The sequence below is a fragment of the Triturus cristatus genome, chromosome 5_2, assembly GCF_964204655.1.
Source record: "Triturus cristatus chromosome 5_2, aTriCri1.1, whole genome shotgun sequence".
NCBI classification, from domain to species: Eukaryota; Metazoa; Chordata; class Amphibia; order Caudata; family Salamandridae; genus Triturus; species Triturus cristatus.
The window spans coordinates 355,441,817-355,469,651 of NC_140588.1; the positions used below are offsets into that span (position 1 = coordinate 355,441,817).

At 47.7% G+C, this 27,835-nt stretch overlaps 1 protein-coding gene across 16 annotated transcripts in view; it reads left to right on the forward strand.

Moving 5' to 3' along the window:
* PRP4K (pre-mRNA processing factor kinase PRP4K) overlaps positions 1-27,835 on the forward strand; it is a 632,535-nt gene that overhangs the window by 121,837 nt on the left and 482,863 nt on the right. For all 16 annotated transcript variants that reach the window (XR_014962111.1, XR_014962103.1, XR_014962108.1 and 13 more), the window contains exon 4: positions 25,216-25,371. Coding sequence is in view for 1 of the 16 variants with exons in the window: in XM_085607184.1 (XP_085463310.1) it covers positions 25,216-25,371 (156 nt within the window). In the remaining 15 variants the exon portion in view is untranslated. The remainder of the gene's footprint in view (positions 1-25,215; positions 25,372-27,835) is intronic.

Below are 27,835 nucleotides of genomic sequence, written 5' to 3' on the forward strand. Positions count from 1 at the left end.
AAGCGTCGTCTAAATCTGTATCAGACATGATGCAGAAAGCTAGATTAGGTACAAATTGTTAGATTTGATTCTGAATTTGGTAGGGGATGAGGGAGATATCTATATATATATATATATATATATATATATATATATATATATATATATATATATATATATATATATATATATTTTGTAATACCATACAAGGTATATGAAGGCCAAATATGAAGGTTTGTTTCCTTGTTTATTTTCCTCCTTTTTTTAATGCAGAATCTTATTGGTTAACCTGTACTTGCGTTTGTGTAGAGTAATCTGATGTTTGAATCTGTATCGCGTAGTTGGCAGCAGCTGGTCTCAAAAGGAAACTCGAGCAACTGACATACGAGTGCTCGAGCGATCAGCTGCTGCTGCCCGTTGTCATGGTGATTAGCATGATCGTCAGAGCGCTCGTTGAAATGTTGTCAAGGAATGTAAAGAAGAAAGGTTCCTGGCAACGGGAGGACGTAGCGCTCCTGTTGCCACGGAACTTTCCTCTAATGCACAATGTGAGGCAAGGACACGCTGGAGCTCGCGACCAGCGGGGAAGAGAGAGGTAAATTAAAGCCTCTTCATTTTGTGAAGAAAACTGGATAAAATGTAAATCAGCATTAGCGATGGTAGTTACATCGCTAGGACTTAAGGAACATTAAATAGGTGAAAAAGTTGGTTTGGAGTAAAAAACAGGTAGAAAAAGTACTCGTAACGTTATAAAGGACAGGTAGTACAAAAGAAATGCTTACTGAAAATATATGTTAAGGATCGTTTAATGGGGAATAAGAGAGGCATAACGTGTAGAGGTTATGGAAAAGGGGTGGGGAAGGGGATCTCCATAAATTGGAGATCGGTATAGAGGCAGGGGTGGGGTTTAAGCCACGAGTAGATATCTAAAGGCAAAAGGATAGTTAAGGGCAAAAACAATTAGTTATAGGCAAATAGTAATAGAAAGGTCAACTTATCTACTTGGAGCCGCATTTAAAAGAGGCAGATTGTTGATGGCTCATGCCTTTTATGTGTTGCTAATGTTCTGTTCTGAAACCTTTTAATATTGTGATGTATGCGGCTGCTTGGACTGCATTAAAAGATTAAGGCATAATGTAGCCTCCGTTCTTGTAATGAAATCGGAGACAACGGTCCCCTGTGCTACTCTGCCCCACAAGGTGAGGCTGACTGTACAAGTGGCGGTGAGGAGTAAGCTTAGATAGCGGAGGACCTGAACTGTGTTAACCCTCACCAGAAGCGCTACAGCAAAAGGGAGTGTAGTGGGGGCAACAGCGACTGAGAGGGGATCCTGAGGCCGGTGCAGAGAGAAGAATAAGGGAAAGTCCTCCTTGGCAGTAGCAACACGTCCCTGAGAAAGATGGAAGGACCGAGCGGGGCCATCCGGAGGTGGGGCACCAAAGGGAGGTGAGGCAAAGAACAAGCGCCTAGACCGTGACAACTAGGGCCGAGAGACGCGACCAGGCGGCCCGACCCTCAATGGTGCTGAAGGGCTGACGGAGGTAACAGAGATCCTCTCAGAGCAGAGAGCCCAAAAAAGAAAGGACAGCAAAGGCGGGAACCGGCCTCAACAAAGTAATGCCCTGAAGTAGATATAAAAGTGGGCTGAGAACATACCTAGCGCCAATGCCTGGGGTGAAAAGGAGGCGACACGGCACACGACAGATGGGAAGCCGAATCCCACTGATGAAGGACACCCAGAGGCAGATATCTACGTAGTGATAACTAATAGAACCTACAAGAGGAGGAGGTGAACATTTAACTCCTAACGGCGAGTCCCACCACAAGCCTGCTTTGCAGTAGGAGAGCTGAAAAGTGCAAGAAGGCCTGAAGAAGATTACTGGGCAAGCGCCGGTCAGCAGATCCTGACCCCAACTGTGTACCTCAGAAGAGAGGTCCGGTCCTAGAAACGTGAACAATGCAACATGCCTGGGTCAGACCTCTCCTGAACTGCCCACAGAGTGCACAAACTGGATTTACCTATTGAAACCCACCCCCTACTAGTGTGGGCCAGACGAGCCGCAACAGGATGTGACGCCAATATCCCAGGGAATTAAACACCCTGGCAAGACACAGGAGTACAAGTCACACAGGGGGTGGCACAGACCTGAAGGGAAAGATGGGAAAAGTACCAAAGAAGAGGGACAAGGAAGGAGCGCCGGCAGAGAGAATGACGGAGGGGAGTGAAAATCCTCAATCCCAAATAGAACGCCCGTCAGACTCGACACTCCAAGACATTCTACAGGCCATTACCACTTGAAGTGAGCGGCTGGAGGCCAAGATCGACTCTATAGGCACTGACCTGGGCATCCTTAGAGAGGACCACAGGTGACTTAACGCAGCGAGTATCGGCGAACTAACGTCAACTGTCAGAAACCTCCCCGGATATCGCGGTAATGAAAAAGCAACTGGCAGCCCTTTAGACAAAAGTGTGCATGCTTGAATTCCGAGCAGAAGACGCTGAAAATAGATTGCGCGGGAACAATCTCTGTATAGTGGGCCCGCCTGAAAAAGCAGAGGGCTCCAGCATGGTGGACTATCTCGAAAAATGGCTATGCACGAAGTAGCACCAGGAGGACTATCGGAGCTCTACGCATTGGAGAGAGCTCACCGAGTACCAATGAGACCGCCTGTACCAGGAGCCCCCCCCCCCACGGGTGGTAAAAGCGAAACATGCTCCGCTATAAAGACAGAGACCATATTTTAGCTCAAGCGCGTCAAAAGGGAGACATAAAGGTGAACAATGCAGCAGTACGAATCTTCCCAGACTTTTCCAGAGAAGTGCAGAACCAACAGAGCTTATTCCAGAGCGCAAAGCAAAAGCTATGTCAACTAAAATACAAATACATAATGCTCTACCCAGCCTGGCTAGAATGACCACGCCAGGCAGGACAGAGTTCTTCCCAACCCAGCAAGAGGCCTGGGAATGGCTGGAGAGACCTGATGGAGCAGGACCACCTCGGGAGCCCAGACAGAGAAGACAGCGAGGGGAAAGGTTCCGCAACCGGATGGCCAAAAGGGACGTGATGGCCCCCACGTAGGAGGAAGCGCAACTGGAACTGCGAAATGCGATGAAGGTGGTGGCGCTGATGAGCGGAAAGGAGGGTGCATACCCAGAGGACTCGATGCAGCAATAGAGTGGGGCTCAGAACAACGGTCGAGTGAGTCTGAGGCTCTGAGCACAGGGCTCACTGAAGTGACGCCGCAAACAACTGACGGCATCATTTGAGAGACATGTGTCTGCGGTAGCCAGGAGGGGAGTCAGGGGGACACATGGCACAATTGACCCAGCGACAAGGTACTGGGATTCCTATGGGGGTGGAGCCGCAGGGGTTTCCTGAGGTTCCTGAGCTGGAGAGCGGCTGTGAAGGCTGGAGGAGCAATCGACCACCCCCTTTGACCGAACGAACTGCAAGCAGTTACTTGCGGAATTAACTTTCTAGTTTGGATGGAAAGCGTTTACCTACTTGTCCTGGGGAACGGGAGTTTGGGAATTTGTTTCTTTTTTTCAAAGGGGGAGAGCCTTGAGTTGCACTATCTGCGGAACGAGTCACTGATTGTTGGGAATGTGTTTCAGCTAAGTAGGCAGAACCAGGGGGGAGAAGAGGTTTCACATTTTCGAAGGCAATAACAAATGGCTGACACACATAAGCATAAATATATGACCTGGAACATTAGGGGTATGCACACAATGGCAAAGGGATATAAAGTACTATCCTATCTTAGCTGGTGAAGGGTCCAAATAGCAGGAGACTCACCTTACGCAGAAAGAGGGAACAGTGTTGCAGAGGCACTGGAGAGGCCAAGTTTATAACACTAAGTATTCGGCCTATGCATGGGGCGTATTGATATGTGTAAGAAATTGTCTTTGTATATACTGTTCCCAAATAGGTACAGTGTGCACAGAGTTCACAGTCTCCAGAGGTTTGGCAGAGGTTAAAGTTGGATATAACCTGGCTGTCTAAAGTGGTAGCTTGGTCGAGCAGTAAGGCAGTATCAGAGGACAGTGTACACACTCAGTCAGCAAATGGTCTCACACACTCAAGAACTGAACTCTAGGCCAATGGTTTGTATATAAAAATATATGCTTGTTTTATTTTAGAACCAACAATAGGTATCAAAATATACTTTCTCAATTTCAAGCACAATTATACATTGAGCTCAATGAGAATTTCTAGTTAAAGGCAATTGATTACTTTTTGGATTATTTTTCTTACCACAGGACTGGATCCTAGATTTAGTCCTGGGACATCTCCTGTAAACAGTTGAGTAACAACGTTTTGGTTACAGTGGTGATTTTTAAGGAATATTATCGTATTTTAAAAGTTGCCACTTCAAAACCTTTTCACATAGAATCACCAATGTTATCTTATGGGAGGAAATTCACTTAGCAGGTAAGTGGGGATATTGTTTCTAACTCAGTGTTGGATCCTGGATCCAGCACTGGGGCATCTCCTGTAAACAGTTGAAAGAATGTGTTTTTGTTATACAGGCGATTTTTAACGATTATTTGTAAGTTTGCAAAATCGACTCTTAGAAGAATTTCTGGTGAAAACCAGACAATGTTATCCTATGGAAGGAAAATCAAGTTATAGTACGGTTGTAATTACTTTTCACGGTCAGTGCTGGACACCAAGATCCAGCACTGGGATCTCTCCTGGTAACAGGTGAGTAAATTTGTTTTCGTTATTCGGCTGATTTTAGATGAATATTTTAAAGTTTCAAAACTCGACACTTGGAAGAATTTCCAAGTAAAACCAGTCAATGTTACCCTGCGGAAGAAAAGTGAGTTACCGGCTTTTGGGTAAGTACTCGACTGGCAGAGTTAAGGTTCTGGGCATAGACTCAGGGGTCTCCCAGGATCAGGTAAGTACAGTTGTTACACCCTCAGCGGCACAGAGGCAGCCGGGTGCAGAGTGAGTTAGGCCCAATGTTATCCTATGGGAGGCAGGGGGCCTTTGGTTGATGGCTGCTGGCTAGCAGGCCACGCGGCTGTGGGACCTGGGCTCCTGGTCACTTGCTCAGGGCAAATGGGGAAGTAGACTAGAGTAGAAGTTGCACGGGCACTCGGGCGGCTGGGTGCAGGGTGCTTTTGAGCCGTCGGGCACACAATGGATTTCAATGGAGAAACTCAAGAACGAACAAAGGCTGCAAGCTCGGAGACGAAGATTCTTCAGGTGCGACCACCACTTCGAGAGGTAAGTTGGGTAGTTGGAGGATAGGTAGGCACCCAGGAGTTGGGCACAGGGGGCCGCAGGGTGCCGGGTGCAGGGGTGCCTTTTGGCGTCGGGAAATCTTACCATCTGCTGGTCGCGGTTGGAGGGGTCCCTGGTTCTGAGGCTGCAGGCGTAGTCAGGAGCGGCGAGGTGGGTGCTGGATTCGGGGTCACAGTCGCCGGTGGGATGTCCTCGGGGCCTTTGTCCACTCCAGCACAGGCCAGGCTTGGCGGGTGCAGAGTGTGCAGGGTTCGCGGTTCCTGGCTGATGCCAGGGGTCAGTTATTTGCTTTGAGCAGTACCACTGCTCGTGGGAGTCCAAGGTAGTTAGAGTCACAAGGCAGTCAGGTCCTCTGGGGTTTTTGAGGTTGCTGACCACTGGAGATGCCGGGGTTTAGCAGGAGCAGGTTCGAGGGTTGGCAGGCCGGTAGTTGGTGTCTTCCTCTTGTTTGCAGCTGCACGGCAGGTCTTGTTCCTTGTTCTCCTTTCTTGTTTCGGAATCTGGATCTGAGGAAGGAAGGTCCAGGGTGCCCCTAAATACTAAATTTAGGGGCGTTACAGGTAGGTAAAGGGCAGGGACCAATGGGTCCCTTCCCTGGTTTGGGTACACCCCCTATCCTGCCACTCTCCAGTGGGAGGGGGGCAGTGGTCTAGTCCTGATTGGGCAGGGCTTCCCATCTTCAAGATGGCGAGAGCCCGGAGATGTGCTTCACCTCACCTCCCCCACCTGAGGGGTGGGGTTGGCAGAGGCTGGCACACCCCCTTTCCTTCCTTGGGGTTTCCGCCAGAGTGGGGGTCAGAACCGGTAGGGGCCAGTTGCTGAGTACAGCAAGTGGCCTGGAGAAGCTCACAAAGGCGGCATGCCTTTGAAGCTTCCCCTGCCCATCCTGGGGGAGGAGACCTAGCACCTCGCCCAGGATGTGCATTGTTGCAGGCCCAGGAGAGCGGATGGCTCGCTACCCAGGGGTCCAGCAACATATCTGCTGTGTGGCAGCCTAGGCAGTTCTCAGACAAGACGTGGATTGTAGGTTAGGTTCAGGGGGCATCTCTAACATGCCCTCTGTCATGCATTGTACATTAAATCCCACACTGGTATCAGTGCAGGTTTAATGTGCTGAGAAGTTTGATACCAAACTTCTCAGTCTACAGTGTAGCCATCATGGTGCTGTGGAGTTCATGTTGACGATCTCCCAGCACCATATACTCTTAAATGGCAGCACTGCACTTAGTTCCCAGGAATGAACCTGGGTACTGTAGGGGCACAGGGCTCATGCACCTGTACCCACACCACTGGCATAAGGCACCCAGCTAGAGGGGTGGCTGATGTATGCCAGGGCAGTGTGTGTTGTGGGCTTGGCACACAGGGATGTGTGCCATGTCGACTCTCTGTTTTGTTCTGCACCCAAACACTCCACCTGCAAGGGCAGTGTGTGTGTGTGTGTGTGTCAGGGTACAGGGCCTCTAAGGGTTGCACAATAAGTGCTGCAGCCCTTAGGGGCCTTCTCTGGTCACAAGGCCCTGGGTACCTAGTGTACCATTTACGAGGGGCTGACATGTGGCCAGAGATGCCATTTGGGTTTAAGCTTCAACACGTATTTAGGAAAGGAACATAGACCCTGGGTACCTGATTGGCAGGAGCCCAGGGCACACTCAGTCAAAGTACATCAGCAATTCAGCAAAAAAGTGGGGGCATACCATGGAAGAAAGATGGCACTTTCTCATAAAATGGATCCAGGCAGGGGCCCTATTCCAGCTCGTAGAACCCCTAATAGACCCGGAGGGCAGCTATGTGGCAATTCGGGGATGGTTGGAAGGCCGCAAACTGAGCATAGTGAACGGCTATGCCCCCAACTCTGAACAACCTGCCTTTTCTACCCAACTGAGTCAGTGCCTGGCTCCATATCTGACTGGCGCTACGATAATGGGGGGAATTTAATAGCATGGACGTTGTACACCTGGACAAATCTTATCCCCCACTGCACGGCTCTCAAGCGGTGCGCGCTTCACAAGCATTTAGTAACTGGCGACGCTCCTGGGGATTGCTGGATTCTTGGAGAACACTTTTTCCCCGGGACAGAGATTACTCCTACTTTTCGGTAGTCCGTGAGGTGCACGTGCGTTTAGAAGCCTTCCTATGCACGGCAAATATACAAAGCCTAGTTCATACTATAGAATACCTATCATGCACAATATCTGACCATAACCCAGCGATGCTGACTCTGGGGTGGACGTGCCCCAGACCGGTGATTCCCACCTAGAGATTTCGACCAGACGTTCTAGAAGATCAGGTGTTTCGATAAGAGATTAGAGGTAAAATTACACAATACTTAACTGAGGGACAGCATCTTTGCTGCAGGCGGAGTAGGCTGCTTTCAAGGTGGTGCTGCGGGGCCAGTGCATAGCACAAACCATGGGGGTCAGGCATACCCTCCTCGGGAGGTCGAAGAGGCAGACAAGACTCTCAGGGGGTTAGAACGCAGAGGACCAATACATCCGGAATTCCAACAAACAGTACAAGAGGCCAAAGAGGAGGTAGCAAAGGAGACTGAGAGGCTCATGTGCCTTGATTACAAACATTACCTTGAGTGAACTCACGCAGAATGGTACAAGTCAGGGTCCCTGTTGGCATGGTTGGCGAATCCCATAGCCCGGGGCTCCACAATGGTCAAACTAGAGGACGAAAAGGGTACCAGGCAATATACACAGGAGAAGATCAATGATGTCTTCGCTAAGTACTATGCTGGGTTGTATAAGGGCTCGACACAGTGCGAGAGAACGGCAGCCCAGGAATATCTGGAGGGACTACAGATGAGACGCCTAGATCCAACAGAGACCGTGGAACTGGGGACTGATATCCCGTTACAGGAGGTGCGGGCAGTTATCGAGCATATGGCTCGTAACAAGACCCTGGGCACCGACGGGCTACCAGCGGAATTTTACGCTGCATATGTACAAGAACTGGCCCCCAGATTGGTTCCATTATATCAGATGGCTTGAGACACCGGGATGCTGCCAGAGAGGCCCTCATTCTCCAGGTGCTGAAACCAGGGAAGCCGGCTCATGACTATACGGCTTACAGGCCATTATCCATGTTGAACATGGATTATAAAATATTAAGCAGGATACTAGCAACCCGGTTTTGCCACACATGCAGACATTGGTCCACGCGGACCAGGCTGGGTTTATCTCAGGGCGGAATACTACCATTAACATACGGCAACTCCTAACTGCCATGGATTCAAAGGTTAATGATAGGCCAGAGGCGGCGGTGTTTACTGTAGACATCGAGACAGCTTTTGATAGCCTGGAGTGGCCCTTTCTGTACGAGGTGTTGTCTGCAGTGGGACTGGGAAGAGGATTTCTGGCGTGGGTAAAACTGCGCTACACAAACCCAACAGCTGGAGTGCGCACAGGGAAGACTATTTTTCATAGGCAGACAGTGGAGAGGGGTACGAGGCAGGGGTACCCTCTGTCCCCGCTTCTGTTTGCCCATGCTATGGAGCCACTGACTTGCAGGGCAAGAAAGCAGGCAAGACTACAGAGGTCTGCTGGTCAGAGAGATGAGTCATTACATAGCCCTGTACGTGGACCATCTCCTCCTGTTTACCCGGGATGCGTCCATGGACCTGGCAGGGGCCCAATCCATGTTGGCACAATTTGGCAGACTATCTGGCCTCAAGGTCAACTGGCAGAAATCTAAATTGTTTCCCATGATGCCCAACAGACCTCCGCTGCCTGACCTGGGGGGGGGGGGGGGGGGGGGGGTCTCCAATGGGAACCTAATTGTCTGACATACTTATGAGTCAAAGTGTACTATGGCTCTACCAAGCTTTTAGATGGCAATGTGGATTGTGCGGTACGCTCGTCCGATCCTCTATGGATTTTTGGAAGTCCTTGCTGCGTTTGGTAACCGGAAGAATAGCCGTCCTAAAGATGGTGGCACTCCCACGACTGTTGTACTTTTTCGGAACCCTCCCGGTGTGGATGCCACAAGCGACATTCAGGGACTTGGACTCAATGATCGTATCCTTTATATGGGGGACAGGCCACAGAAGGGCCGCGCTGGCCACACTACAACGAACCACGATAGAAGGCAGATTTGCAGTCCCAGACTTTGAAGTATATTATATATCCGCTCAACTGAGCTGGATGATCCAATGGCTGGCGGCATGGAGGAACCCAGATAGAGTACAGTACCCTTTCTTGCTGACCACCCCAACACTCGCGAAAATATTGATGGGTGTACAGAGGGACTTGTCGGTAGACAGAACTGAAACCAGGGTGGTGACGCACAGCTGGGCTTGGTATTTGAGGCGGGTTGATGCTGGAGTACCTTCTACTTTGGACCTGCCCATAGTTCTGCTCCAATACTTTCCACAGGGGAGACACTGGGCGGGACTGGAGGCTTGGGAAGAGGCAGTTATGAGGGTGATAGGGGATCTCTACCAGGACTCTAAATTACTCCCCTTCAAAGAGCTCCGAACGGAATATGACTTAACAGGAGGCCAGTTTTTATTGCATAGGGCACTCGCACTGAGGATAGGGAAACATTGGGGCACGGGCACCACAGAACCTCGGGCGCTGGAGGGCTGCCGGTACGTCACACTTTCGGCAGGATAGATAAAAACGGTTTCCTGCCTCTACAGGGCGATCCGATGTGACATGCAGAAACCATTGGAGCGATTACGATCGCAGTGGGAGGTGGACTTGGGGAGACAGATTCATAAGACAGACTGGGAGATTATAGTTGAGAGATCCCCGAAAGCGTCCAGAAACGCGTGGTTCAAACTAATAAACTACTACGTGCTCCACAGAGCATACCTCACCCCGACACAAATAAGGCGATATTTTGAAGTACAAACTGCAGCATGCCCCAGTTGTGGGGAGAGGGAAGCCCATATTTTGCACATGTTCTGGGATTGCCCTATTCTGTAAGCATTCTGGGTGGAGATACACTGCATAATAGGAGACACTACAGACAAAGACTGGGATGGTTCCTGCATACGGCCAAAAATAAAACGACGGGGAAATTCCAAGACCTGGATTATGTCCTGGATAAACAGGAGATAGCTAGGCATTGGAAAGCTCCAGGGGGGCCGAGAGTGGTAGTATGGAAAAAGGAATTAGAAAAGTGGGCAGGTGGAAGGGAGACTACTACTCAGAGAAGCAAGGTGGGGCATAGGCAAAATGAATAGGACACGTTACAACGCATGCATTTACAACACATGCCATTACAACACATTTTTTAAAATGCAATATCCATTAAAATGAATGTCATTGCAACGCAAGGCATTACTACGCATAATCCATTAGAATGCAACTTACTATTCTCACTCCACCAGGGCTTTTCTTTGGGGAATGGCATGCGTTGTAATGACATGCATTGTAATGGATTTTGTGTTGTAAAATTTGTGTTGTAATGGCATGCATTGTAATGCGTGCATTGTAAACGATGTCTCCCAGGCAAAATAGACCGGGCAAGGGCATGGGAACGATTAATGGGAGAATTGATAACCAATGAGCATAAAACCAGCAGAGCGCGATCTCCGCAGCCCGTGACACCAGATCAGGGAGGGAAGGAATAAGGCCTGGCAGATCAGGTTTGGGCCGAGCAGGCGACATTATTACAGCTATATGAACAAGAATTGGCACAGCCATTAGGTCTCGCTTTTGGGACCTTATAAGTGTTTACCCATGCAAGAGTTGTTGATGTTGCACCAAGGATATTGTGCTGCATAACTACTTACTTATAAGGTCCCAAAAGCGAGACCTATTGGCAATGCCAATGCTTGTTTAAGCTCTCTGTTGTTGACAGTGATGTGGTTTCCACGATTTAAAACTTCAAAAATAAAATAGGTACATTTCAAGCACAGCTATCCCTTTTGCCCCGTGGTTAATCGCCCTATTAAGACGGGTACACTGGCAGTCACGCTGAGAAACACGGATAATCCTTACATTTGTAATGGGAGTCCAGGCAATTACCAGCCCCACTAGGCAGTGTAACTAGGATTACCACTTCCCTCCAGATTATTAAGAACACAGTTTATGGTTCTGGAAGCTTAAGTCTTGTTATGCTTCAACTTAACTAATTAGACTGCTAACACAACTAAAATCAATGATTTGTGACTGGAAATTTAAGGACTAGATACGGTGTACGTAATAACCTGCAGTACAGTGATCAACCTAAGCCCACAACACTCAAAGAAGGTGAACTCAAGCATTTGCGGCAGACAATCCGATACATTTAACGTAGATCAACTGCTTTTTGGAAGGTGCGGAAGATTTGGAACGCGGACGTCACCCACTCCAGTCTGTGCAAAGCGTTTGGAACTTTGGGAGGGTAAAGCGATTCCAGGGAGGGTAAAGTGATTCCAAGGAGGGTAAAGTGATTCCAAGGAGGGTAACAGTCACTCTCTGGATGAGTGCAAGATACACCTAAAGCTCTAACATGAACACAGTTAAATGTTTGCAAGCAAGCGACTAGGAAACCGCATTCTGTTGCGCTCTCCTGAATGATGGAGCACACTAATGCCACAAGCCCAGGCAAAAAAATTAATATTTGCACCAGCTGTTTAGTCTGCACAATGTTTGCAGGCTGCCTTAAATTGGGTCGGGGCGGTACCCTAGTGTCTCGCCCGGGGCAGGGGTTGTGGTAGTGAGAACGACACATCTAGTGAAGGGGGGGGGGGGGGGGCGGGATGATTTGGGGGTCATCATAACGCACCTTAGGAGTAGAGTTTACAGCTCAACTGTGGAGAAGTGTGTAGTGGGTAGGTCAGCTGGCAGGTACCGTGGCAGGAGAAAGAGTCACCCAACACGGAGTTGAAGTCATCCGAGGAAGAGGGCGAGTCTGCCCTAATCGTCGAACAACAGCCTAGAAATAGGAAAAGTGCTAGAGGAACACGTACAGCAGCCATCTTATCCGTCTCTATGTTTGTTGTTACTGTGTTGATGGTATAGACTTCCGCGTAGACATAGATGACGGCACTGGCATGCGAAGAGGACTCCAGTATGTGTGAAGCAGGCAACCATGTTTGAATGTGCATTTTGTGGCTTATAGAAAAACGTTACACAACAGAAAAGTTGTGAAGCTGAAGAAATTGCTAATATTAATTAAAAAAGTAGTGCTTCAATACATTATTATGTTAAAAACATGTTATTGATCAATTTTGTTATGCGCAGTTACTTTTGATAATGTATACAGGGGTTATGTAAAAAAGTTAAGCTCTATCTTCAGGAAACTTTTTGTGCATGTCCAGAGAATCGCAAAAGTAAATTTTCACTTATTAGGGTTTGAATTTGTGACCAACTATATCCGCAAGTCTTATCCAAGGGCTGAAAAATGGCAATGTGTGTTTGCTGAACGTATTGACTGAGTTTGCGCTGGTGCAACTGTTTTATTTGATTGGCTTCTTTAGTCGGCGAAATCTGGCCGTGCTGTCATGTTGCAGAGTAAGTGTACACACGGATACATCTACTTGACATGCTATAAACAAGAATTGGCTGTGCAGCCGTGAAAGTGACGCGGCGCGCGAAACTGAAAGTGATAGCGCGCTGCGAGCGATGCGCTTAATGAGCATGACGAGAAAAGCCAGATGGCGCCTCTGCTCGAAAGCGCGCGCCCGCGTGCGTGCGTAACCGCAAGCTTGAGGCCAGCAATAGTGTGTGGTAGCATTTTCTGAAGCCCACTTACTAAAAGTCTCGCCAGACAGCGCATGCGCTGACTCAGGCGAGACCTAAAAATATAATGCGAGAGAATAAGAAGAGGCCTATATCATACACACAGTGGTTGAAGGCACATCTACCCAGAAGCCTGTGTTAGTGTTAAAACGAACCTGCCTTTGTATATTCAATACCATATGTATGACATCACTGATGCAAGATATGGACTGTGATTATTTGAAAACTCAATAAAATCTAGTTTAAAAAATCAATCAGCAAATCGCGAGGCGGGTACTCAATTCACGGTGAGCTTTAAAATGCCACAAATAAAGCATGAAGGAAGATATTGCCTTTTGCAGTGGCAGTCTACAGGAAAAGTTTGATGCCGAGTATCCGCGTTGGTGCCAGCCAGCTAAACAGCAGTTTGTAGGCTTTCTTCAGTGTGCATGTGGTAGCAGTATTAACACTTCTTTTGCTTCTCACGTGAGGTATTCGTGCATTTTAATGGAATAAGAGAGGCGTGGGCTTGGAAGGGCCGTACTCGCCATTAACTGAAAACTGGCAACTACATTCGTCTGCATTGAAGATGCTTTCCTGCTAATTCAGGACTGTGTTACACCCCAGGCGGTCACATTCCCCCTATTTCAGTGTTAGAAGTGGGGGGGAACGGAGGGGCACGGCGTGCCCCTACTTTTAAAAATTATGCTAGTCCGTTCCCCTACTTCTTGATTTAAAAAAAGCGTCCCGGGACTGCCCTAATTCAGGCCCGGTTCTAGTAAGGGCTTGAAGGCAGGCGCGAAACGCCATGGGGCTCAAAGTGCTTCAAAGCCGCCCCCACCCCCCCCCCCAACACCTCCCCCGTCGTGTGTTTGCGCCCGGGCGCGCACACAGACAGTTTTTGAGATTATCGCAGCCTTACCCGAGTACTTCACAGGTCTTTAAAAGACCATTTACATGTTAGCGAGGCTTTGTTTATTTTTTCACCCCTTCATCTCCAACAGGGGCATGGCGAAAGGCGACACATCCTTTCTTTGGCCGCGGTAACCTTTGCCTACTGTCCTGCTGCGTGGATATTCTTTTTCTATGCAGCGCAGGAGAAAAGAAGTTTGTTTATTTTGATGCACCTTTCCCAACCCCTGCAGCTGCTTATCACTTCAGGCTGCGACACTAAGATTGACTAATGGAGTAGGTAGGAGAATGTGTCACTATTTATTTTTCTTTTTAAATTCTGCACAGGCGCAGCAGGACATGTACTTTGTGTGTGCTTCATTTAATCCGTTTTTATCATTATCATGGCCGATGCAGGACAACAATAAGACAATAAAAAATGCCCAGATAACGCTGGGGATTAATGATCCTGCTGGAGAGCAATCATTTCTCTGTTAGTAGTTAAGTGCAGATGAACTGTATTTTATGTGGAAGCTCAGTGGGTTACTGTCATTGTGACAGAGATCCTTGTGTTGCTTGCAGTTCAGAAGTTACAATCCTAACATAGGACAGTGACCAATGAACTGTCATCAAAGAGCTGTATGCAAACCTGAATGATATAGTTAGAACTTCACGTTTTTTGTTTTGTGATATAGTTAGAACTTCCCCAGTCTTTCATTATTCTAACGTTGCTAAAATGAGTATCTTTGGGCAGATATACATTTTTATCAGTAAAGCCAACCCCTAACCACTGGAGTACTCTTTAAATCCTGAGTTTGTGCTTCTCCAGACCAAACCCTCTTGAAATAACTGCCCACCAGTATGGATGACATGTGATTCATACACCTTGTAATCCTCATTGGCTTATGTGACATTCCCTAAAGGCTGATTTACATACTTGTATGATTCGTTGTCTCTGTATAATGTGTGCGTGGTGTAAAGTACTGACACACACTACACTGATATGAGTAGCGCTACACAACAAATGAAATGCATATGAGAGAGGGGCTACATAAAGATGAGGGGCACTGTTGGAGGGTGGCAGTGAGGGAATCCGAGGAGGAGGTAGTGGGAGTGGCTATGGAGCGATGAGGGGCACTGTTGGAGGGTGGCTGTGAGGGAATCTGAGGAAGAGGTCATGGGGGGAGCTAGGGAGAGATGAGGGGCACTGCTGGAGGATGGTAGTGAGGGATTCTGAGGAGAAGGTCATGAGGGGGAGGGGCTACAGCGAAATGAGGGGCACTGGTGGAGGGTGGCAGTGAAGGAATCCGAGGAGGAGGTGATGAGGGGGAGGGGCTATGGGGAGATGAGGAGCACTTGTGGCGTATGGCAGTGATTATTGGTGTGGCGCCAAAAAAGACTTTCGCATCAGCGCTAAAGCCGGCCTTTTCATGGCCTTTCTGTTTTTGTTTATTTAATTAGCAGTCGGGTCATAAGGGCTACTGTGGAACATACTTTAAAGTGTGTGCTAATTATATTTACTGCTATATTCAATGTTTTAAGTTTGAAGGTGATTTTACTAATGTTTTTACCGGGAAAAATGAAAGAGGAGCCCGATGGTGCCTGATATGGGGCAGGGGCCCAAGGTCAGCTGTGAGATAAGGTGCACTGGAGAGGAGTAGTGGATAATCAAGCCTGTAAGGAAGTGCGTTGCGGAGTCTGGGGTCAGGTGGAGGTAGCAATGAAGAGGGATCCTCCATGAAGGCTCGAACAGAGGGAGCCCAAGTAGTGTCACTTGCCTGATACTACCACCTCAGAAACCTCCTCTTCCCATCAAAGGAAAATTACATAGAAAAAACAGTTTTTGAGAGTGATAATATTTAGAAAGAGATTTGGAAAAGAGTGCGATTTACTGGGCCTTGTAAGACTAAGAAGAGATAAAGGAGGGCCCGGAGGATTTGCAGTCTGGGTGTTGCTACTCCCAAGATAATTTTGAAAAAAAAACTATAGGGTCAAATACTGCATTTTATTTTCAACACCCCATTTTTACACAAATTCTCTCAAAAGCCATTACTGTGCCAAGACAACATCCCCAGGAGTTGACCACATTTTTTTTCAAGATGCACAATATGTTCCTCCCATAAGTAAATATTTACCTCCACTTTGCCAAGGCCTGTGTTTTGTCCTGCTTGCTCACATGTTATCTCACTCAGGCTCACTACCCCCATTATTCATTCTCATTCACTTTCCCTTTTACTCAAAATTGCTCACTTGCACTCACTCTTCAACATTCGGTATCACATTCTCACTCACTCAGTCTCACCACTTTTTCCTACTCTGATTACCTCATTCTAACTTACAGTTTCACTTACTCTACGTGACTCCTTCTCACTCACTTTCTCTCACTTTCATCGACATACACTCTTTCACTCATGCTCAGTTACATTCAGGCTCTCAATCATTCACACCCACATTTACTTACTCGCACTCATTCTTCTTTGCAGGACACTTGAATACATATGTGCTATACTATGTTTGAGCAGCTAGCTGGCTGACATGAATAAGAATTATTTATTTATTTATCTCACTTGTAAAGCGCACTCTCACCTAACAGGCATCCTGGCGCTGACAATCAAGAGTGCACAATTTGTGGATAAGAAGGAGCCCTTGTGGGTTTCCGTGAGTCAGATCAGATTCTCTTGAAGAGTTCCTTTGTCTCTGAGCCCTGCTTAACACATGTGTACAGGAGGAGCCCTATATTCATGTCCTCAATGTTTGAGACAAAAAATACTCATTGATTTCTGAACAAGAGTAAAAGCGTTAAGGTAACATGTCGTTCCTGCTTATATTTTGCATGCTTTACATAATCCTGCATTCCCTATGAGTATTTGCTTTTCCCAGAATGTTGTTACTTTTTTTCAGGCACTGCATAATTTGAAATGAGTCACATCCAGGTGCTTATGATGGGGCAGAATTGGGTTATAGGTGAAGACAGTGCGAGTTTCACTCAGTGGGGCAGAAGGGTGTTCGGTGGGGATAGGATGTGGCATTATGGCCAGAGCTACCAAATTTGGAACTGGGGAACCTGGTTCAGCCTTCATGCCTTGTCCATCAGACCACTCCTGAGGGAGCACCCATGATAGACTTTAGAAGGCCCCACTAGACCTTAGAAGCCCTGGTCTCTTAGCACCAGCAGGTGAACCCTACCGGTGGCCAGTTGGGTAAACTTGAAGCCCTGTCCACCACAATTCATACCCAGGTTCACCACCAGTCTTGCGGGCAGGTCTACAAAGCAGCACACCCTAGAGCAGCAGTGGCTTTGTCACGCAGTAGTTTTCCTGCAATAATAAAAGTCTCCCACACAACCCCCACGGTTTTTGACGCATTCATAGATTTACAAGGACTTGTAATCCTGGGAATGCGGCAAAATCTTGCGCTGCCCCAGAGGAGGCATAACTAGGCATAACTAGGAGAAATATCTTTATTTCTCCTTGCTTTTTCCTCTTTCAAACTGTGCTTTATTCTGCAGCCCACTTAGAAAGATGAAAAAGCCTCTCAAGATTGTTTTTGTACAGGAAGGTGCCCCTTCCTGCACAAAAACAATCCTGCATGCAAAGGAGGCACCCTTGCACCATGGGGCAAGTGTGCCTGCGTTGAAGCTAGGCTGTCGAAATGGCGCCAGTGCAGGGGGAAAAGACCGGAATGCACCATATTGGATAAATACGGCACATTCTCGCCCTTTCCCTGTGACGCAGGGCAGCGCAGCAAAGTAACTTGCTGTGCTGCCCTGCGCCACCATTCCCATAAATATGTCCCTAAGCTCACAAATAGTAAATTGAGCACACTAATTATCTGTGTAAGAGCATGTATTGATAAACACAATGAGCCACTGACCTTTTTCTTGGACCTTGTTGAGTTGCCAAGCACAGCAGCAGATCTAATCTTAGATACCTTACTTGCATGCTTAGAGAGACACGGTTTTACTGATGAGTATTTAAAAAGTCATTTGGTTCAGCTTGTAACAGATGGTGCTTCCAATATGATAGGTAGGAAATCCGGTGTGGCAACTCTTCTGAAACTGAAATATCCTCAGTTGAGTGTATGGCACTGTGCTAACCACAAGCTGGAGCTTGCTGTGGGTGATATTTGTAAAGAAGTCGCAGGCATTAATCAGCTCAAATTTTTTTTGATAAACTATATACCACCTACCATGCCTCTCCGAAAAATCAGAGAGAGCTTGGGGAATGTGCTCTGGAGGTAGAAGTAAGACTTCTGGCAATTGGAAAGGTGCTAGATATACGTTGGGTGTCCTCAAGTGAAAGATCTGTGAGAGCTGTTTGGAATAACTACAAAGGACTTATTAAACATTTCATGGAATCTTCCGAAGACTCAACGAGGAGTGACATTGAGCAGAGGAAATATGCTGGTTTATACCGTTTATTAACCTCCCTGGTGTTTGTTGAAAATATGGGCATTTTATATGATGCTCTCACAGAATTGGGTGACCTATCCAGAAGGCTGCAGCGGCGTGATATGACCATATATGAGGCCGATCGTTCAATACAGATGCAGATTTTAGTGTTTGAATCAATGGCTGATGCACCTGGGCCCTTTGTTTGCTACAACTGCATTAGATGCTGCTGAACGGATGCAGTTTGCTGGTGTAGGACTGCAACAGAACAAAGGCTGTGTTAGCATCAATAGGGCACAGTTCTTTAGGAGCTTAGCAAATAACCTGCGAAAAAGGATGACAATGTCTAATGCATCAAATGTTTCTAGATGCACAACCACAAACAATGATGAAATAGAATACAAAGAGTTAGTACATAGAATGAAACTCCTACAACCAGTTTATTGGCCAGATCCAGTAGACATCTTATACGGTGAGGGAGAATTATAAAACCTTTGTAGCAGGTTGCATGTATTTGATACCAGGCAGTACATCCTTGGTTTCAGAGAGTACAAACAAAATAAAAATTGCATCTCTGAAAGCCTGAAACCATTAATGCACATTATAAACACCTTTTGTACCTCAACTGCTGAATGTGAACGGGGCTTTAGTGTAATGAATGATGTGCTCACACCACTGCGGAACAGAATATCAATCAATCGTCTGTCTTCTACAATGTTCATAAATATCGTGGGGCCACCTGTCAAAGAATTTAAGCCTGAATTTTATGTTCAGAAATGGTTAGAAAAAGGGAGGAGAAGTGCAGATGAAAGAAACTGCATGGCTCGGAGACAAATGGCTTATGATTCCACTTATAAGCGTATTTGGAATATTCTGTGATTGGAAACATGTCCCACATTGTAAATGAATTAAATATAAACAACTTATATATTAAAACTCAAATAAACATGTTTATTGATTCTTTGAATTAAATAACGTGATAAGCTGTAACTGGTCAGTGAAATGCCAAACGTTCAAAAATTGGTATGTTTTGCTATTTCTAGCCACACCTCCGACTCCGCCCACTAATCCAATCCTTGGGTTATTCCCGCCCCCTGAGTCTCCGCCCACAGTTCCCCTACTTTTTTTCCCCCACTTCGACCACTGCCCTATTTGCATGTCTAAAGGTAGAATCGCCAACTAAAAAGTTGCCATAACGATACATATATGCTGCAGCTTCTCCCTCTGGTCACCTCCCTGCAAACAAACAATCCCTCGCAGCCATTTCTCACATTCTCGGTGACACGGCAGCTGATGCTCCCTGGCCCAATTTCTCAAGGTTTCTCCCCCCACCCCCAAAAAATCGCCTATGTAGGCCTTTTATACTTCCTAGCTGAAAACAAACTCACTTTATCAGATTTTTGATCTCCATTCCGCACTGCAGAGGGACTAATGGAGCAAGTTACGGCTGCCAGAGAATCCAGTGTGTTGCGCGCTTCCCCATGCTCACTGCACGGATGGAGAACAGTGTGCGTGCGCACTCTCACGTGCAGCTTACAAGGGACTATGCTTACAGTGCATTGCGAATAGGCAGTGAGCTAATAGAAAAACCTGTTTCTCCATACCGGTAACACGAGTGTATAATCCATTGGTGTATGTCTTAGGTTATTGGCAACATTTACCCTACACACAGCAGAGAGAAAATGACACTGTAGATGTTCAGAGAATCGCAAAAGTAGGGTGGCAAAATGCCTAATAGATGATTTCCAAATGTAAATATCACCTTAGAGGAGCCCTACTCATTTGCTTAAAAATGAGATTAACAACATGTGTTTTTCTTACTTTTCAAGGTTTAGTTGAGGACATCATTTAAAAGTGCAGGGGGGTAAAGTGTTCACTGTACGACATGGCCATTGAGAGAAATGTGCAGGTATACTTTTGTACAGGTCAACTAGAGAAGTGGTGGATGCAGCATCTCTTGAGGAATGTGCTTACTTGAAAAAACGCTTTGTGTGTTTCAGCTGCAGCAAACTTGAAATGCCATTGTAACCTTGCCATTCTACTCAAAATTGTAATCCGAGGGAACTACTTTTGTGCAGCTGCTTCCTTCTACCAAAACAAACATTGATATATAGTTCTACTACATGTGTTTAATTGCCTGTCATATGTTAGGGCCATGTGCATTTTTCAAATGCACTGTTCGGCAATGGATAATTTGTTTTCATGCAACTGATGTGCGAAGCCCATGTCTCCGAAGAGCAGCGGCCATACTTTCATTAAACAATGAGAATAAGTGTGCTGCTGTATAACTTGTGGTACATACGTTCCGTATTAAAATATGTGAAAGCCTTTAAAATAAAACATACATGAACTTTGGATGATGCAAATGCAGCAGTTGTGCATCTGTGGTGTACGGTTCTTGGCAAGACAAAGGATTGAAGCCATGGATGCTGTATCAAAAGCTCTTGTAGAGAGCCCTCTTTTTGGAAAGTGTTGTCAGACCCTAACATTTAAAATTAAAAAGGTGCCATTCTTCCAAAGGGAGCCAATGTATATTGCGGATACAGTGATGCTTTTAAACCTCTCTCCTTCTGATGATAATGGAATTACAGTGTGATAATCAGTCACTGAAAGCACAAGACTAGATTGGGCATGTTAAAACAATTGCAGAAACACTCTTCTCATGTTCAGGTTTCAGTCAAACAATAAGAGTCCGGCCCAGTGAAGTCATTGGTGTTGTTTGGAGTGCCTTCAGAGTCATGGTGTCCAAGTCAGTGGTGACTAGATATTTTGTTACTGTAGTCTGAGCAGTACATACATCAGGGTCTTCAATAAAGTGTTAAGTTGCATTCTGATTTTTAGTCCTCAGATGTGGAAAGATCTTATAGTGGATCTTCAACCTCTTTAGAGTCTGTATTATAGAGTAATTATATTTAGGGGTCCATATCTCATAATCCTTCTGGCAGCTGGCTTTATGGTTAGGGATAATCTGCAACAGTACAGTGAGATATCTATGGAATATTAAAGGCGGAATAGCTGGGTTAAATCATTCCTGAATCAGTATGATTTTTTTGTCAATGTGGGGCACCCTAAAGGTTCATGTAAGGTCTGGACTGTGCAGGCTGACAAGCTTATTTGAAATGATGACTGGACAAAGTTTGATTTAGTTTTATTGCCCACAAGGGCTGAGGAGTTACTGAACAGGCTTGGTTCCTAAAGTCATCTTCTGTGCAGATTCTTCAGTCAGCTCTGTCTCGTGCAAGGTTTTCCTGAGAGCAGGGCATCTCTTCTTGCAGAAGGCGATCGAGATCCTATCTTTGCAGGTCAGATGAACATTCTCAGCAGGTTATCACAGGCCTCCTTCCAAAAACATTAGAAATGCAACCTGGCAATGTGTTCTTTCTTGACTAATGCACAAAGTCTCATGGATGTCTAAATGATGTACAGCGGACTGGGCCCAGACCTCCAGCTCTTTTACACAAAGGATAGCCTACAGAGACCACCAACATTTTTGAATATTTTTTTAGGTCTCACCTAGCGACACAGCGCATGCGCTGCTCGCCTTGGCGAGATCTATTGTTGTGGGTTTTGCTTCCGAAGGGAGACGGGAGATGTGCACTTGCCCGGACAGCCGATGTGCACGCTCACGGTGTCTCGTGTGCTCCCACCGCGCACGCTCACGGCGTCTCTTCTCTGGCGAACTCAGCTTGCGCCCCGGACAGCAGATGTGCACGCTCACGGTGTCTCGCGCACTCCCACCGCGCACGCTCATGGCGTCTCTTTTCTGGCAAAGTCAGCTTGGGCCCGGACAGCAGATGTGCACGCTCACACCGTCTCGCGCGCTCCCACAGCGCTTTCACTTTCGCGCGCTCAAACAATACCCTTGCTGCACTCGTGACATAGAGTGCTGCCTGTGTAACCAAGGACGCGAGGACTTCAAGGTCGCAGAGGCTCAACAAGGCTGCAGTGGGTGGCTCTGGTTGCCAGCTCTTCTTCAAGCCATCCCTGCAGGGCAAGAGCTGCTCTCATGAAGCTTAATGCTGCTCACAGAGCGAGAGCCGCTCGCACAATTTGTTTTTTGCACTGTACCAACACGGACCTACTGGAGGCTTCAAGCCTCCCATTAGAAGCCAGTGAACGGCAGGGTCTTCTGAACCTCCACAGCTGTGGTTCAGGAAATAGGAAAGACCTCTACATAGTTTGCGTGATGAGGGCTCTGTGACACCCGCATCCTTGTGCAAAAAATCCCGGTCACTTCGCTCCACCCTCAGCCCGGCCACCATCTTCATCCTCCTCACCCCGACCCTGCTTTAACCAGCAGCACAATTGTGTAGCGCCCGCTGTCTTGTGAGGTTGGTGCTCATACAAAATACATGTTGCAATGGAAAAAATGGACATCTTGCATCACTGCATACTCTTATTAACTAATTTAAATTTTTATTGTTGTCACGCTCCATGAGATTGCTTGTTTCACCAGTCGGGAGAAGTTCAAAGTGCGATGCAAAACGTATTACATCCTGGGCCATTAATGCATTATCTTAATAACCATCTTCGCTATTGATCGAAAATACTTTTTTTCGCTGTGCCCGCGCTGTTCCTCTGCGCTGTACTCGAATAATGACACATCATATTACAGGAAGGAAAGGGAGGTTCCCTTCGCACCTTGTCCACAGAAGTTCCCGATTATATATTTCTTTCAGAGAGCCTTAACCAACCTTTTTGCGCGATTAATTGGACTGAAACATGGTCTAGCGCAGCGTTCGATGGAAATCGCTTCTGGGAGCTTTCATGTTTAGCCCAGCCTTTGAACAAAACACATTTGCGTGGGCATATTGTCTTGGAAATGTCAGCCATATGGAAGGTGGTTTAACATATCTTGCATGTGGCGTTTTGGTCTGGTTTCAACTTAGCTGCTACTTTTTAGCAGAATAGTAATCGGCCACGCGACAGCACTTCACTCCCAGGCGTTGGTGCACTGTTCTGCTCTCTTGTGTCCTAAGAGTGCTTCGTTTCAAGCACATCTGCAAAACGATATCATGAAGAAGAGGAGGGAAGAACAACCAGAGAGGAAAGGGGCACCTAACTAGGGATAACTGCTGTGTGGTTTGTTGAAAATAACCAAAAATACTTGAAAATCCCCCCTCCTTCCCATTTAAAGAGCACCCTTTCCTTTAAAAAGCACAGCCACCGCAGCAAAGCAACTATGGACAAGCTGGAAACCGCATATGCATGGCTAGGGGGAAACAGGAGATGTAAGGGCCGCAAAAACGAATCTCCGGGGCTTCCACTGAAAACAACCTGGTAAAGTATGTCAGAAAGAGAAATTACATCATTAACCATCAGAAAATATAGACCATAATGTACTACATGGAGAGTAGTAGAAGTTTATAAAGCAACCCTTGTGTAATATTTTATGACAGTCTTTATCCTATAATCCTAAAACAAACAACAGCATTTAAAGCACACAGAGTAAATCACACTGAAACCATATTATCTCTTTTTACAAAATACTTTTAGTGACACAGGGTTTTAATTAACCCGCATTGAGGAAAACGTGCTTCTCCTACTCTGCCTCTACATTGCTCTCTAGCTCTTTGCTGCTGCCTCCAACCTGTCCTCCGTGTTACATTCCCCGACCCACACCCTCTTTCTGTTGTCCGTACCTTCTCCTCCCCCGCTCCCATGTATATTGCTTTCCATCCAGCTGAATGCTCACCCCACCACCGTATTACTTTTACAACACTCTGGCCATCCATGTTGTTTGCCCCCACCATCCTGCAATTTGCACTACAATAGGTCTTGCATTTTAGATACTTTAACCTATTGGTATTATATATGAAAATGCCTTTTATTATTGCAGGTGTTTTTTAAACACATAAATAAATGGCATTGTCATTTACAATCCCAATAGGTTAAAATCTCACAACTGCGAGACCTATTGCATTGCAAATGCTTGTTCTTTAGTTTTATATATCGCAAACTCGACTTGAAGGTATTAGAGCGCTTTTCATGAGCACCAGTTACATTACAGACGGACACATTCATTTTTGTTAGGCACAGGAAGATGACGTGATTTGCCCAAATTCACAGGATGTTGAGTGTCCCTTGTGCGCCCTTACACACTGAGTCCCAGCCACTGTTCTCTTTGTTACAATGAGGTTAAACAAAATCCAAAAAGAACACCCTCCCTCCCACAAGCAAGGGATATCCAGGGGGCCCCTGTTATAGGAAACTCAATGGAACTTTGTGGAGTAGGGTCATTAGGCAGTTTTCTCACAGTGGTACAGACAGAAAGACTTATTCCTCCGAACTCTGAACACTCTACCTTTACCAGCCTCCTCATAGCCAGGATGGAGGGGTAATGGCCATGGCCACTAATGTTGAGGGTTTTTTATGAGTAACTATTCAGCCACAGAGTAGAGACCGGGGATGCCTACAAGTGTAGTAACAGAATGGCTAGTTCTCAGGAATAAACACACCTGGTAGACCAGAATAAAACTTACCATAGCTTTTCCAAGGCATGCAAGAGGACTTGGAGTGCACGTATGTAAATATAACATTCAACACTAAACAGGGGAGACCACTTTTTCATGTAGAACATGTTCAGTGGACTCTAGCAACGAACAGTCCACTCATAGACCACAGATTCTTTAACACGTGCACGCTCTGTTTTTGATCTAAAATGTGAAATGCACGGTGTGCCTCGAGAGGGTCAGTATGGTTTTAGAGCTCAGTTGGGGAAATACAATACAGTGCTGTCCGAAAACATACAAAGTCAAGACAACCGGTTTTCCCAACCCACACATAGGACCTGTGTTCAGTGGCTCTATTGTCTTTATCAGGATTACTGGTTTACCATCTATAGTCTACTCTAGATGTTTAATTAGTTACCGAAATAGACATCGCTTATCCATATTGTAGCTTTGGAATTAATAGCTCTGGCTTATTAAATGATATATTTTTTCAAAGTATATTTTTAGTCCAATTATTGTATTGAGGTCTCCAGTTCATAGTTTCAAAAGGTATTTTAAATGTATAACCCCTTTTTTATCTTTGTCGCCAGGGACCGACTTCGGAGAAGTAGATCTCGGGCAAGGCGAAGGTCGAGGTCACGAGGTGGCCGTGGACGCAGGCGTAGTAGAGGAAGAGACAAAGAGGATAAATTCAAAGGAAGTCTTTCCGAAGGGATGAAGTTTGAGCAGGAGTCTTCTGATGACAAGTAAGCAGAAGTGTGTCCTATTTGTGCTCTGAAATGGGTATCTGTCTATTGCATGTAATTCTTCTGTGCAGCAGCATGTGTGTGATAAAATTGCTTTTAAGAAAGGACCAAATGGCAACTAAAACATTGTTTTATGACTCCTAATTCTGTGGATTTGATGGGCACTAAGCCTGTCAATCTTTTGCAGGATTATGGCCTATTTAGAGCTTGAAATAAGCTAATCTGAAAGAAACACGTTAGTTAGATTCCTCACCTTAGAATATCCCCAGGCGTCAGACTGGATCTGGAAGATTTTTCGTCAGCAATACCCCTTGCGCGTCGCTAGGCGTCGTCTGCGGCTCCGCGTCCGTCGTCGTGCGCTGGAATGACGTCGTCGGAGTACTTAGACGCCGCCCACGCGCGCTGACGTCAGTTCTTTTTTCCGCGCCAGTAAGCGCCGATCCGGGAGAGCTACCCCTTTAGTCAATTTTTTACTAACTTTTTTGACTCTTTTTGATCATTTCTCGACTCTGGTGCCGGTAGGATGCCTGGTTTCAAGGCCTGCGATGACTGTCACCGACTGATGTCGGTGACCGATCATCACCGCCGGTGCCTGTACTGCTTGGGCCTCGACCACGACGCGGCGTCGTGCTCCGATTGTATGGCACTGACCTCGAAAGCTAGGCGGGAGCGGTCCCGCAAGCTTCTCGAGCTTCGCCACTCGGCTCCGCGCCGCTCTCGATCCCGGTCCAGTAGGAGGTCCAAGGATCGGTCGCGGAGCCGCACTCGACATCGTCACTCGTCTGGCTCGAAGTCTTCGGGTAAGTCGAGGCACTCCAAGAAGTCCAAGAAGCGACACCGCTCTTCGGACTCCCCTCGCCGGTCGCGCGACTCGGCCGAGGCTCCGGGTGGTTCCACCCCCGCGGCACCGCAGGAGCCGCGCAAGTCCCCATACCCGACGGTCCCTGGGACTGACACGCCGCCGGCGGAGGTCAGTGCCTTCCTCTCGGCCATGAGGAGCCTGGCCCCGCCGTCGACGCCCGCTCCGGTGCCGTTGGAGGCTCCGGCCCCGACGCCGCAGGTCCCCGAGGGGCCCGAGCCTGGGCCCCCGTCGACGCCGGTCGACCTCGTTACGCCTCCTCCGCCGACACCGATACCGCCCCCGGCTCCGGTCGATGTCGATCCCCGGTTCAGCCCCTGTCCTGACGCCGATGCGACGCCGCATCCGACGCCGCTAGAGACACATATTATCTATCGACCGGCTCCGATCATTCCTCCTGTTTACCAGGAATCGGATGACGGGGGCGACTGGGAGGGGTCTGATGACCCTATGGCCCTTCAGAGCCAACTTGCACAGGACTGGGCAGATGAACTGGGGGAGGCCAGTGGGTTGGATACCTCACCGGACACTGGATTAATCTCTCCTCCGACTGTGGCTTCGGAGGAAGGTGCAGCTTTTTCTGTGGTGCTGCGCAAGGCGGCCGAAGCCCTTGGGCTTGAGCTGCCTGCCGTGGCTGTGAGGACTAACATCCTCACTGAGGTGCTTCAGTCTGCCGCATGCTCCACTGAGCCTCTGCTGCCATTCAATGAGGCCCTCACTGACGTTCTGCAGGGCACCTGGTCCAAGCCCTCCACAGTCCCTCCTGTGGATAGGAACGTTGCCAGGCGCCACCGCCCTGCTCCGGGCGACCCCAGTTTTCTGTCCCAACACCCCACCCCGAGAGTCTGGTTATCCAGGCCTCTACCTGCCAATCCTCCTTCCCGTCCGCTCCTCCGGACCGGGATTCCAAGAGACTGGAACAGTTTGGTAAGAAGCTGTTCTCTTCGCTCAGTTTGGGCCTGCGGTCTTTGAACACCGCCTGTCTCTTGGACCGTTATTCCCACTCTCTGTGGGATGCGGTGGAGGACGTGCTGCCACTGTGCCCGGAGGAGGCCCGGGCGCGGCTTTCCTCGGCCCTGGCCGATGGGAGAGATGCAGCGCGTCATGCAATACGATGTGGGCTTGACACTACGGACTCGCTGGGTAGGGCGATTTCTACCACGGTGGCGCTTCGACGTCTTGCCTGGCTGCGGTCCACGTCTTTTTCCGGGGATGTCCAGAGCACCCTCATGGACATGCCTTTTGATGGCGCTCGCCTTATTGGTGAGAAAGCGGACAGTGCGCTGGCTCGCTTCAAGGACTCCCGAGCTACGGCCACGTCCTTGGGCCTCTCGACCCCGCGGCCACAAACTTCCGCTTTTCGCTCCTTTCGTGGCCAAGGAAGGGGCACCTCCTCACGTCCGCCTAGCCACCGGCCGCAGAACCAACCTGCACTCGGACGTGGTTTCCGCCGAGGCGGTACTGGAGGACGACGCGGTCAGTCCACATCCACCCCGGCAGCATCCGCCTCAAAGCCTTCCTAGTCCGAGCTTTCAGGCCCATTCCACGCCAGTGGGAGGCAGAGTTCGCCATCACCTGCTCCACTGGCGTTCCATCACGTCGGAC